This window comes from Ciconia boyciana, chromosome 17, assembly GCF_034638445.1.
Source record: "Ciconia boyciana chromosome 17, ASM3463844v1, whole genome shotgun sequence".
In the NCBI taxonomy this organism is placed as follows: Eukaryota; Metazoa; Chordata; class Aves; order Ciconiiformes; family Ciconiidae; genus Ciconia; species Ciconia boyciana.
The window spans coordinates 535,141-547,508 of NC_132950.1; the positions used below are offsets into that span (position 1 = coordinate 535,141).

At 55.1% G+C, this 12,368-nt stretch overlaps 1 protein-coding gene across 1 annotated transcript; it reads left to right on the forward strand.

The window, feature by feature from the left end:
• Window positions 1-3,004: 3,004 nt before the first annotated feature.
• On the forward strand, window positions 3,005-4,665 carry LOC140660829 (C-C motif chemokine 4-like). The gene is made up of 3 exons (XM_072882082.1): window positions 3,005-3,132; window positions 3,631-3,742; window positions 4,140-4,665. Exons 1-3 carry the CDS (start codon window positions 3,060-3,062, stop codon window positions 4,225-4,227), a joined length of 273 nt encoding a protein of 90 aa, XP_072738183.1. The 5' UTR covers window positions 3,005-3,059; the 3' UTR covers window positions 4,228-4,665.
• Window positions 4,666-12,368: the final 7,703 nt, after the last annotated feature.

Consider the following 12,368-nt stretch of genomic DNA (forward strand, 5'->3'; position numbering starts at 1 on the left):
CACACCCCCATCACATCTCCCCACCACCCTTGGATGCTCCACGCAGTGAGCGAGATGGCACCGTGCGGGCCACCAGCCCTCTGGCTTGCTCCTTGCAGGTGGCAGGCTGGAGAGCAGAAGCTGTGAAGTTCCCATGAGCAAAGCTGTCTCTGGCTGGTGTTAGCCACAAAGCTGTCTTTCTGCAGCCGCAACCTTTCTCACCCAGCAATGCAGTGCTGGCAGCTGGCATTTGTCATTTCCCCGTGCACACGCTAGCATATGAGTTGCAAGCCCATAGGAACATAAAACTCCCACTGTTGGTTTCGGCATAATTTATTTTCATGGCAAAAAGCCATAATTTGGTTTTGCTTTGCAGCAATTCAACCAAAAGCTGGAGCCACTTCTTGTTCTGCCATGCACCTCTGCCCAGAGCTGCTCAGACTTACCCAGGGAAAGCAGAGCTGGTCCTGCCAGGGCTTGCTATGAATTCGGCAAAATCCAACACCTTCCCCGATACCCATGTCAGGACTTACAGAGTCTTTGGCCCCAATAAAAGCACACCCTCAGCCACTCTGGTATTGCCTCTGCCCAGCTGCAGGGTGAGCCTGCAGCCTGCCACAGCCAACAGCACCAGTGTCCTGGGTTGTAACGCAGGATGAGACCATGCAGGGAAGCAGGAGTGCAAAAGAGATTCTCCCTGGGGGGGTAAGTATGCAGAGGAGCAGATCATCACCTATGTCAGGAGCCTTGAACCTTCTTTCTGTCTCTGCCAGAGAAGAGCTGATTTGTGAAGGACGGTGTCTCCACTGCTCTCACTTGCAGCTCCAGGGTAGCCGAGCAGGGGATTTGTACTTCTGGGGATGAAAATCCAGGCTCTGGAGCCCACCCACAGGCCTGAGCATCCTCTCTGCAGTGGAGGGAGGCTCCGACTCCATCTGTACCCCAAGGCTGTGGCAGGATGTCAGGAAGTCCCAGGTCACCCCTCTCCCTGCAGAGCTGCTGCTCTGCCCTGCTCCCCAGGCAGGGGCTGCCCTGAGCCACGGCACCGCGCTGCCACCGCTCCAGCACCGGGGACCTGCCAAGGCTTGAAAGTCTCTCCTGTGCCAGGCAGGTTCTCCACCACTCATTTCTCACCTTTTTGGCCAGAAAATCCGTCTTGGACTTAAGGGATCTTTTGGAGGGAGTGGTTCAGGCTGGCAAAATGTCTCAGGTGTGGCAAACCGCCTCTTCCAGCAAACTCCTCGGTCCTCTGGGGGCTGAGGTTGGGGGTGGCAAAAGACCCTCCTGCCTGCAAAGACCCTCCAAAGCAGGGTAAGATCCTGCAATTTGATTTCTTTGTGGAGGCCTGTGGCTGTTAAGGTGACTGTGAGTAGTCTGCAAAGATGAGATGGCCGGCTTGGTGGATTAGGGCAGAGCAGTGTATGTTGTTCATTTTTGACTTTAGTAAGGCTCCCATAACATCCTCATAGGCAAACTGATGAAGTATGGATTAGATAAATGGCAGTGAGAGGGACTGAGAGCTGGCTGAACAGCTGGGCTTGGAGGGTTGTGATCCATGGTACAAAGTCCAGCTGGAGGCAGGTCGCCAGTGGGGAACTCCAGGGATCGATACTGGGGCCAGTGCTGTTTAATATCTTAATGACCTGGATGATGGGACAAAGTGCACCCTCAGCAAGTTTGAAAACACAAAGCCAGGAGGAGTGGCTCACACACCAGAGGGATGTGTTGCCATCCAGAGGGACCTTGTCAGGCTGGAGAAATGGGCTGACAAAAACCTCATGAAGTTCAACAAGTAGAGGTGGAAAGTCCTGCCCCTGGGGAGGAACACCCCCAGGCACCAGTATACGCTGGTGCCGACCAGCTGGAAAGCAATTTGGCATAAAAGGACCCGGGGCTCCTGGTGGTCACTGAGCTGGACATGAGCAGCAATGTGCCCTTGCCACAAAGAAAGCCAACAGGCTCCTGGGCTGCATTAGGAGGAGCATTGCCAGCAGGTCAAGGGAGGTGACCCTTCCCCTCTGCTCAGCACTGGTGAGGCCACTCCTGGAGTACTGGGTCCAGTTCTGGGCTCCCCAGTATGAGAGACATATGGACGTACTGGAGAGAGTCCAGCGAAGGGCCACGAAGATGATTAAGGGACAGGACCATCTCTCCTAGGAGGAGAGGCTGAGGGTGCTGGGGACTGTTCATCCTGGAGAAGAGATGGCTGAGGGGGATCTTATCAACATGTGTGTGGGGAGCAAAGTAGATGGAGTCCAACTTGTCAGTGGTGGCCAGTGACAGGGCAAGAGGCAACGGGAAATTCTATTTAAAGACCAGATAAAACTTTATTACTGAACACTGAAACAGGTTGCCCAGAGAGGTTGTGGAGTCTCCATCCCTGGAGATATTCAAAGCCCATCCGGACATGGTCCTGGGCAGCCTTCCCAGCTGATCCTGTTTTGAGCAGGGGCTGGACTGGACTATCTCCAGGTGTGCCTCCAGCCTCAGCTCCTCGCTGGTCCACATTAAGCCAAGCACTGCGGGACTGGTGGGGGCAGAGTGCTTTGGGTAGCACAGAGCCCGCAGTCCAGCCACCTCTCAACTTCATGTGCTGCAGTCCAGCAACCGTTGATAGATACTCAACACATAACAGCACAAGCATGCTTTGGAGCCTGCCTGTTTTTTTTTTTCCAGAGTTGCATAATCTTAGGCAAACATTGTGTCTTTTGCTATACAGACTCACAGGGAAAAATCCCTCCTGTAGTTCAGATAAATAGTTCTCTTTCTGGCCATGCCACTTGGCACATTTTAGTTTCCTTTTGATTTGATGAAATCGAAAATGAGCACTGAGTCAGAGCTCAACATACTTGGCTTCAGTGTGAACCATATCCCATTCTTTCTGAGTTTTTTTCCCTAATTCCCTTTGGCTGTTTCACTTTCGTGACATCCTCTGCCATCATTCTGGAATTTCCACTCAGGCTTCTCCCAGCTGCCTCCGGGACTCCTTATTAAAAGGGAGCTGAATCCAGCTGCTGCAGTCTGAGCCGCATCTGCCAAAGCTTCTGGTCCTGCTCCGACTGCCCTAACCCAACAGGAAGATGAAGGTTTCTGCAGCCGTTTTTGCTCTTCTCCTCATTGCAGCCTCTTGCTCCCAAACTTTCTCTGGCCCAGGTGAGTCCTGCTTTTTCATTTGTGAAGGAAGAACAGATCTGAGCCTTCGTTATAATTTCTCCATTGAGCTCTGCTGGCAGATAACTGGGAATTTTTCAGCATTTGTACCACTCTCCACTCTGCACTCAGATCAGCTACATGTAGGAACCCCAGAATTAGAAAATCATCCATCCATCCATCCATCCATCCATCTGCCAGCCATCCTGGGCTCAGAGTACTTATTCCTGGTTATAGTTTAGGGACTTCAGTCTCTGCCCTGGGGCTGGGGGAGGTGGGGAAATGAAGCTCTGAGCAATGACTGGGTGGGAATCTCGCCCAGTACCTGACAATACTGTTCCTGGCATTGGACCAGATGATCCCCAATGTTGATTTCAATCTTAATTATTCTCTAATTCCTCACTCCCTTCCCCACCAGCATGGTTCCCTGAGCTGATGGGCTGGCTGCTCCCAACGCACAGCCCAGCACATGCTCACGTTGTTTCTCCTTGCCTCTTTCAGTTGGACCCGACCTCCCAATCTGCTGCTTCTCTTACACACACCAGAAGCTCCCGCGGAAGCTCATCCTGCGTTATTACAGCACCAGCACCAGTTGCACCCTGCCGGCCATCGTGTAAGTATCAGTGCTGAATCCTGGGTGCAGACAAGCTGGGGCAGTGCGGGGACAGCTGCTGTGGGCTGTGCATGTGTGAGTGACCAGCTCTGCAGGGTGGCTGTGGGCACGGGGGTCTGTAGGAACAGAACAGGGTGAGGGGAACCCCAAGGGGAAAGGGCTTGCACAGGGACTGCCAGGGATGCTCTTGTGGGGATGCCCAGGGATGTTCCTGCAGGAGTTGAGGAGGCAGTGTGGGAAAAGGGAGTGGAGTAGGGGAAATCACAGCCAGCCGCTGGTTTCAGATCAGCTTAGGGCACAGGGGAGAACCTCTTGCAACACCCCAAAGCTGGGATCCAGGCTCTCCTGGGATGCAGGTCTGAGCAGAGATCTAATATGTCTCATCCCTGTTCCACAGGTTCATCACAAAGAAAGGCCGTCAGGTCTGTGCCAATCCCAGTGACACCTGGGTTCAAAGTTACCTGCAAAACTTGAAGCAGAACTGAGCAAAGCAAGATGGCAAGCGTAGCTGCTATCATGCACGAGTTGCATTATCCTGAGCTCCTGCGATGGAGCAGGACACTGGGGCAACAGGAGCTGCAGAAGCCCACGTCATCTGCAGGCGGCTCCAAGGGGCTGCTGGAAGGGCACCACGAGACACCTCGTGTTGGGGTGCTGCTACTTGCCCTTGGCTTGCATGGACCAGTCTGCAACCTCATCCCTCTGCCCTGACACTTCCACCTGTGGCCTGGGAAGGCCCATGGGACTGCACCTCTATTGTTCTTATATTATTTTAAATTATTTAAGAAATTATTATATGGGATAGGCAGTACTTTATTCTGTGGATAATAATGCTATTTATGGGAGGGTGGCTCAGAGTCTCAGTGTTGGATGATGGGTGGCCCTGGCTTACACGTGTGAAATTATGATTCTGGAGAATAAAGAATTTGGGCAAAACCTCTGCTGTGTTCCCTTTATGTGCCTCTGTGTGGTGTTCACCGGCACAAAGACAGAATGTCACCCTGAGCCTATCTGCACACTCTATATGGCATGTGATGATGGGAAATGGTTTGAGGCACAACCATAAAGTTTCCATACTGCAGACATACGAATATCCTCCAACACCTCATTCCCCCACCACATACACCCCCGCCTCCCACATCCTCTACAGAATTAAACATGTTTGTATGCACATATGAGCCTTTTACATACATGAATATGCCCTCCACACACCCCAGGCATGTCGATATGCTTGCTTGCTTGCTGCTCCCAGCCCCCCACGTCACACCCCAAACTGGTCCCTGGGCACGCTGTGTGTGCAATGGGGTGGTGATGGGACACATTGCTGTAAGGGGCAAAATCCTGCCAGAGGCTTTGGGGCGAGGAGCAGGGAGAGCAGCTCATGGTCGGGTGGGAGGAAGCAGAAGGCATGGAGCTGCTGCGGTACTGGGGCTGCCCTGGGAGCTGGCAGGTACCCAGGACTCATGAGCTGCTCGTCCACCCTCATGCTGAGGGTGCTGGGGTGCAGAGCAGGGCCAGTTCCCTGCCTGTACCCGCCCCTGCTAGCCATTTCTGCTAGCTAAGCAGCAGTGTTTCCCAGCACAGAGCCCACAGGCACCCGCACGCACGCTGTCAGTGGCCCCGTGGCGTCCCTACTCACACGTATCTGTTCCTCCACATCTCTGCCCGCCAGCCCCTCTGTGCAGCTGGGTCCTGCCAAGCCCAGCAGTGCTTCCTGGAGAGGGGCAGGGACCCCAGCTTTCTTTCTGACCACCCCAATGGGGTTTGTTCCTCACTTTCCCACCTGTAAAACAAAGGGAAGGGTTCAGCTATGCTGCAGGGGTAAAACAGCCACCAGCAAACCTTCTGCAGTCATTCCCAGGATGCAGCTTTGCATGGGAACATGAATGGGAGGGAGCAGGTCTCAAGGGTAAAAGCACAGTGCTGGGCACAGCTTGCCCATTGCAATCATGCTCAGCGCTCCTTTGCTTCTGCACACTGAGAATAAATGCTCCCAACAGCATGGTAACCCAGAGCTGGTCTGGCCTTGCTGCTATCCTGTTCCAGTTGGTATTTCTTCTTCCTAATGCAAAAAAAAAAAGCCTTTCTCTTATAGTTTCATTTTTGCTGCAGCTAAATATCAGACTTGGCAACCCTGAGACTGGGAAAGCACCTCCACGTTGTCTTGTGATTTCCCTCTAGTCTTGTGTTTTCCAGGCTGGAAAGCTGGCTGCAGGCAGGAGGGCTCATGGGGCACCCAAGGAGCAGCATCCTAGCGAAGGGCAGACCCAGCCCAGGCACCATGTTGTTTCCCAGGAGATGGTGCTGGTGATGGGGGACCATGTGGAGGGCTCCTCTCCAGCTCCATGGGGATGGCTCCTGACCACTCTGCTGGGGGGATGATTTGGAAAAGGCACAGGCTCTTGCTCACCCCTGTCAGGGTCCCCATGCTCCCCTGGAACAGCAGGGTCCTAGCAGAGAGGGTCAGGTCCAAGCAGGGACGAGGTAGATCAATATGTTTGCAAAAATCTTGTCCCACTCTATGGCCAGGGCTTGCCATTTTGGGGAAGAGACAAAATCTGCAGAGAGGTTTATCCTGAGCAGGGCTTCCCCACTGTGCCGTGAAACATGGGAGCAGAGAGTGGCCACTGCATGGTGGGGTGGATGGACAGGAGCTGCTGCCCACGGGTGGGCAAGCGAGGAGCCCGGGAAGGGGGTGCTGGGGGTCTCCTCTGCCCCTGAGGGCATCCCGATCCCCTCCCACGTGTGCTGCACACTCAGTCACCTCTTGTGCTGAGAAGCCAAGTTTGGTGCTGCAGAGGAACTGCAGGAGCCCAAAATAGTCCCTGATCTGGGGCTCCGTGCACTGCAAGGACAGATGTCATGGAGAAAGGGAAGGCTGGGGGGCGTCTGAGGTTTGCCCCAGGCCTGAGGTGCAGGGGACAGGCTGCAGAGGCAGGAGGACTCGGCGCTGCAGCCGGCTCTTCTCCGGACAGTCCCTGGCTGGGAGCCCAGGTGTGTGTAGGAATTTCCCTCTCCAGCCCCTCTGGTTTTAGTTTCCTTCCTGAAGCTCCAGGAGCAGCAGCCAAGCCAGTCTGCTCCAGGAGCCCTGCTCCCCTCTATCGCAGACCCATCTCCCCTGGCACGAGCCGGGCAACATGAGGGCAGGTCCCTCTGCGTGGGGACTGTGGCAGCCCAGCCCGGGGCTCCCGTGCCTGCCTGTGCTGCCTGGCTGTCCGTGCTGGCCCATGGGGATGGGGCTGGTGGGGGGGCAGCACCATGGTGGGAGTCTGTAAGAGCAAAGGAGAAATCGTAGCCCCAGGGGTCAAATGTGCAGGGAGCAGCCTGCTGCCAGCTCTGGGCAGGGGAGGGCAGCCAGGAGGGGACACTTGGAAAAGCTGGGACAGCTGCTGGGAAAGATACTGCTGAATCCAGGGGATGTATCAGCTGCTCTCGATGGTCCTGTCTTGAGGCTTGGGGCAGAACCAGCCCTTTCTTGCCTGCTGCACAGAAATCTGCAAGAGATGGCTCGGCTATAGATCAGTCCCTGGCCCTGACACCCTTTTCCACGTCAACTCTGACAGCCCAACGCTCCCTTTTGTGCAGGTTTCTTTGCTCTGCAAGCAGTTCAGGGACATCTGTGCTGCAAAATGGGGTGCGAACTGGGATGGGCTCCACCGTGAAACTGCATGTGGGACACGGGGCACAGACAAGCATGGAGCCAGGTATCAAGAGTCAAGATGCAAGTCAGGACTCAGCAAGGCCAAGTGGTTCACCAGCCAGATCTGAGCCAAAGGAATGAGAGTCCAGCGGAGAGCCAAGGGAAGAGTTCAGATCCCCAGTTGCCTGCTGGAAAGTGACCATCGCTCAGCCATCAGGCTTCTCGTGTGCTTACAGAGGTGGACAAAAGCCAAGCCCAGCTGCTCCCGTGGGGCCTGGCAGGTTGACTCTGCTGGACCCCATGAACCACAGGCTTTTCCTTCACTGCCTGCTGTGGCAGAAGGCACCCAGAAGGTCAGAAGACCCTCATGGTGCCATGGGCAGAGCACCTGATAGCCCGGTTCTCTCTGGTCTTTTTGAGAGCATGAACCCTGTGGCTGTCCCCTTTCTCCCAGTGAAGCTGGGAGAAGCCCTGGGAAGGGAGGTGAACCATGCAGACCTTCAGACCCAATGGCTGCATTGTCTCCCTGCTGGCCCCTGTTCCTAACCCACATCTGTAGCTGCCCCCTCCATCAGCCCCTGCAGGGCAGTTCTCACCTCCTCTTGCTCTTCGCTGTTCTTCTCAACACGAGGAGTGCAGTTGTGGTTATTTCTAGCCGACGTTGCTGAAGCACCTGCTATATTCAGGGTTGTACATCCTGATACAGCCTCTCTTTGCAGCTCTTTGATAGCTGATGGTTTGAACTTGGCCTCATGGTTCAGCCTCTTTGAGTTCTGTCTTTCTAACCTACACTGGCCATGTTCTGGCAGCTCCATGTCACTCAAGAAGCCTTTCTCCTAAACCCACCCATTTATACATCCCATCACTGGTGCTTCCCTGTGGAAAGTAGGATCTGGATGGATTAGTGCTAAGAACAAACATGGTCTGTATGTCTGCTTAGCTCCTGATGGGAACATGAAGGTCTCTCTGGTTGAACCTTGTTGCTCTCCTTGTTGCTGCCCTCTGCTCCCAATCCTGCTCTGCTGCAGTTGAATCCACCTCTGTCTTTGGGTTGGTTTTTCCACTCCTGGAGGAAGAGGGCTCATGATGGTGACCTGTAATGCCTGAGGAACAGGCATGACCTGCTCTGACTCCTTGGTCTGAAGCGTGGCCCACTGGGTGTGTTTATTCTCTGCTGGTTGTACACATCCACATTGTGTCCCCTCCTGGTCATACGGATTCAGTCCTGCACCCCAAATCTCTTCCAGCCATCCCTGACACAGCTCTGTCACAGCATGATATCACATGCACTTGGCAGAAGCCTTCCAGGAAACACGTGAAGGACTATTTCTAAACCACCAGCAGGTGCCAACAGCCAGCTGTTGTGTGGATATGGGCTCTTGCCCGTGCAGGAAGCCTTTGGCTCGGCCCCACAAATCTTTCTCCCTCTTGGGACCAAGAGTGGGACTTGTTGGGGTGTTATCTGGGACTGGCCATCACTCAGTCCTGGCAAGGAGAGATACTTTCCAGTTGCAAGGAGATGACTGAGAAGGACCTGCCCACACTGACGCTGGCATGAGCCCAGTGGAGGGAGGATGAGAGGTTGTTCCTGGTATCCTGTGGGGTGCAGCCGCCCCAGCACGGCTGAGAAACTGCTCCCAGGTGAGGTGTTTGGTGTGCAGCAGAGAAATACACAGAAGGTGCCTGCCCCAGGAGACACCAACTACACACTCTGCAGTGGCCTCTTGGGTCTGTGGTCCTTCTCTCTGCCTGCGGGAGCCAGCAGCAAGTTGAGGCAGAGCCAGGAGTCTGGCCCAGGGACCTTCTCTGGTTTCTCAGCACCTCCCCTTGGCTGGCTGCCTCCACACCAGACAATGGTCACAAAAAGGACATTCCCCAGCCCTGGTGTGACTCAGTGCAGCTCTCCAGTGGTGCATCCCTTCCCTACCACAAAGGTTTCCTCGTCCTCCCCACTTCCCAGCTTCATCACCAGGAAGAAACACCAGGTCTGCACTGACCTTGATGCCATCTGGGTGAAGGCATTTGTGAACTTTTTGGGGACACACTGAGATGGCCACCCCTGCCTAAGTCCCCCAGTGCTCTACTTCTGGCCCCTGGGAGCCCAGGGTCAGCCCCAGCTTCTTCCACTCCTCTTGCAAAGGAATGATTTTGGTGTCATGAACTGCTCACCTCTTGCTTGTCGTGGTCCTGTGGGCAGGAAAGTGGGACCTGTGGTCCCAATGGGGAGTGCTGGCCCCATCAGCCCACTTCACCCAGCCTGACTCTGCAAAGGCAAGCTCGTGCCTCAGTTTCCCCATCTGTAAGTGAGGGATAGCAATGCTTAAAAGCTTTCCATGAAGTGCTCAAGGAGCCACTGTATGAAAGCAAACCAACATGAGCACTGTTTAATTATTCTCATGTTCAGGAAGACCTGGCTGATTTTATATCACTTCCCTGCTTCCCTCCACTGCCGGGCTGTGTCCCAGGGTCCCCCTTGCCGCCTGCCACAGCAGGCTGTGCCAGAGCTGCTTTGCAGGGATGCAAAACAGAACCTTGTACCTCTCCCCTCCTGCTGAGCTACGTGCCCAGCCTGCAGAGCATTTGGGCTCCTTCGAGAGCTACTCTGGAGCATCCCTCTTCCACCTTGAGGGAAGGGGCGTTTCAGGTGTGCTGTTCATTAGCAATTTTCACCCTTATTCGGCACACATGGTTTCATGCTGTCTTTAAGGAATAAAGCCTTCTGCTTATAATGCTTGCACTGAGCTTGGACATTGATGGACATCCTCCCTGATGCACAGGCTCCCCCTTCCCATCCACCCCCAGCAGAGTGGTCCTTTTGGGACCCACAAACCCTGCTCTGCATAGCCCAGCTCCCTGGACGTGCAGGGGAAGGTGTAGGGACCCAGCCATGAGCCTGCTGTGAGCCCCAGTTCGGGATGGAGCTGGGCCCTGGCTCCCTGTGGAGCACATTGTCCCCCATCTCCTCCTGACAGGTCTTTGTTCACTCTGCAAGGCTGCTGTCAGAGTGGGCTGTGGGGTAGCACCCCTGGGCCCCAGCCCCTGTGCCTGTAAATCCCACTGACCTGACAGGGCTCTTCCCATCCCAGACCTAAGCGCTGGGATCCCTTCTTTTGCTGCATCCTCCCTCTCCCTCCTCTGCCCCTGTCCTCTGCTCCCAGCCTCCCAGCTCCCTGTCTCTTTTCTCTCTGCATCTCCTTCATGCCCCACTGCCCTCTGCACCCCAGGGTGCCCTGCACCTGCCTCTCAGCACCCACCTCCACTCCCCTACACCTTGCCTCCCCATCCCCAGGGACAGCCAACCTCTTCTGTGTGGGGCTGTGCTGCCTTGTGCCCCATCACCAAGGATCTGGGACCCCCTCCATCCCTGGGACCCTTGGGACCCCCTCCATCCCTCAGCACCCGGGCAGCACGCAGGCAGGTGCCCTGCCAGGATGCAGGGACAAGATCAGTTCAGGTTGTGGCACCAGCTCTTGGTGCAGAGACATCTCGGGGCTCCTTCTGCTGCCTGCTCTCGCTGGGAGGATGCTCTGCCAGCTCAGCCTGGCAGAGCAGGGTCCACCACGGCTGCAAAGGCCCCTTGCTGACCCTGGCTTCATGGCTGGGGCAGTCCGCTCCTCTCTGGGGACCCTCATCCTGGGCACTGAGAGCCTTCCCTGTGCCCTTGGGGTCTGCGAGGTTTCTGCACCCCTTCCCTGCACTGATGCAGGCAGCTGCTGCTGGGAATACTGTCCCAGGCTGCGGAGAGCCCCAGGAGCGGCAGGTGAGAGCTGTGGCCTTGGATCCTGCCAGAAACGGAGACTTTGAGGCAGTTAATAAGGAACTGCAATAGGAAATGCTGCTTAATAAACAGAGAGACATGTGGAGATGTGGTGATGAGCAAGGGGAGAACAGGAGACAACCTGAACATTTGCAGACCACTGTGGCACCAATGGGCTTGGGGGTGTTTTACGGACACTTTATCTCACACTGGTTTGCTTGCCCCTAATTATGTGGGAACATTTATTGCTAGCAATGAGGGGGGGCCTGAGAAATTACTCCCAGGGGTGATAAGTAGCTCATTTCATGGTAGAAAACGCACTAGGAGGTGAAGATTTGATATGCACAAGCTGACAGGTGCGGATACTCTTGGCCAAGGGGCAATACAAAAGCTTCTGAGCTTTTGCTTCAGATGGCTCTGACGAAGGCAGCCCAGAGAGCAAAGGTTCCTGTCCCCTCCCGCAGAGCTTCAGCGGCAGGGAGGTCAGACCCGGCAGTTTCATTCTCTGCCCACAAAGATAACAGCTAGTTTTAAATGCAAACCATAGGCCGAGAAAGTGCTTTTGTCAGTTTTACTTGGTGCAAGAGATCTCTTGTGCTTTTTTAAACCAAATTCAGATTTCCTTCCCAAAGCAGCTGAAGAACAGCAGGTAATTGGTGTCTGTCTTTTGCAGTAAAACACTAACAGAGCGTACCCAGAGCTGAGCACAGCTCAGGCTGCATTCCCAGGGGAGCCTGTGCTGGGGACGTGGTCCTGGCTGGCCAGCCCCTGAGCCACCCTCCTTTGAGCCCACTGCAGACATGCCGCTGCACCCCCACCCCGTGATTTCCAGACATCCCTTTGCCAAACCCACAGTGGCGAATCCAGTGGGTCCAGCTCCACCAGCTCCTGGCCTTGGCTACTGATATGATGGGGGGAACAGGCTGGGGGAGAGATCTGGCTCTGCAGCAGTGCAGAGGCTGGGAGGGAACAGCCTGGGAGGTGCTGGAGTCGTGACGGGGCTGCTGCTGCTGTGGTGCTGGGAGCAGGGAGGCGGTGCAGAAGGGAAGGTGTTTAGGGCTAAGGAGGCTGAGGCATTTCCAGCTGGGAAGTTGGGGTTCTTCCCTGCCTCTCCCAAAATGGTTGTAATGGGGTCCTATCGGCCCCGTTTTTCCAGGCAGGAGGGGAACAACCTCTTCCACAGCTGACACAGAGAGAAAAAAATCTTTATTCTTTGGCATCAGCAAGAG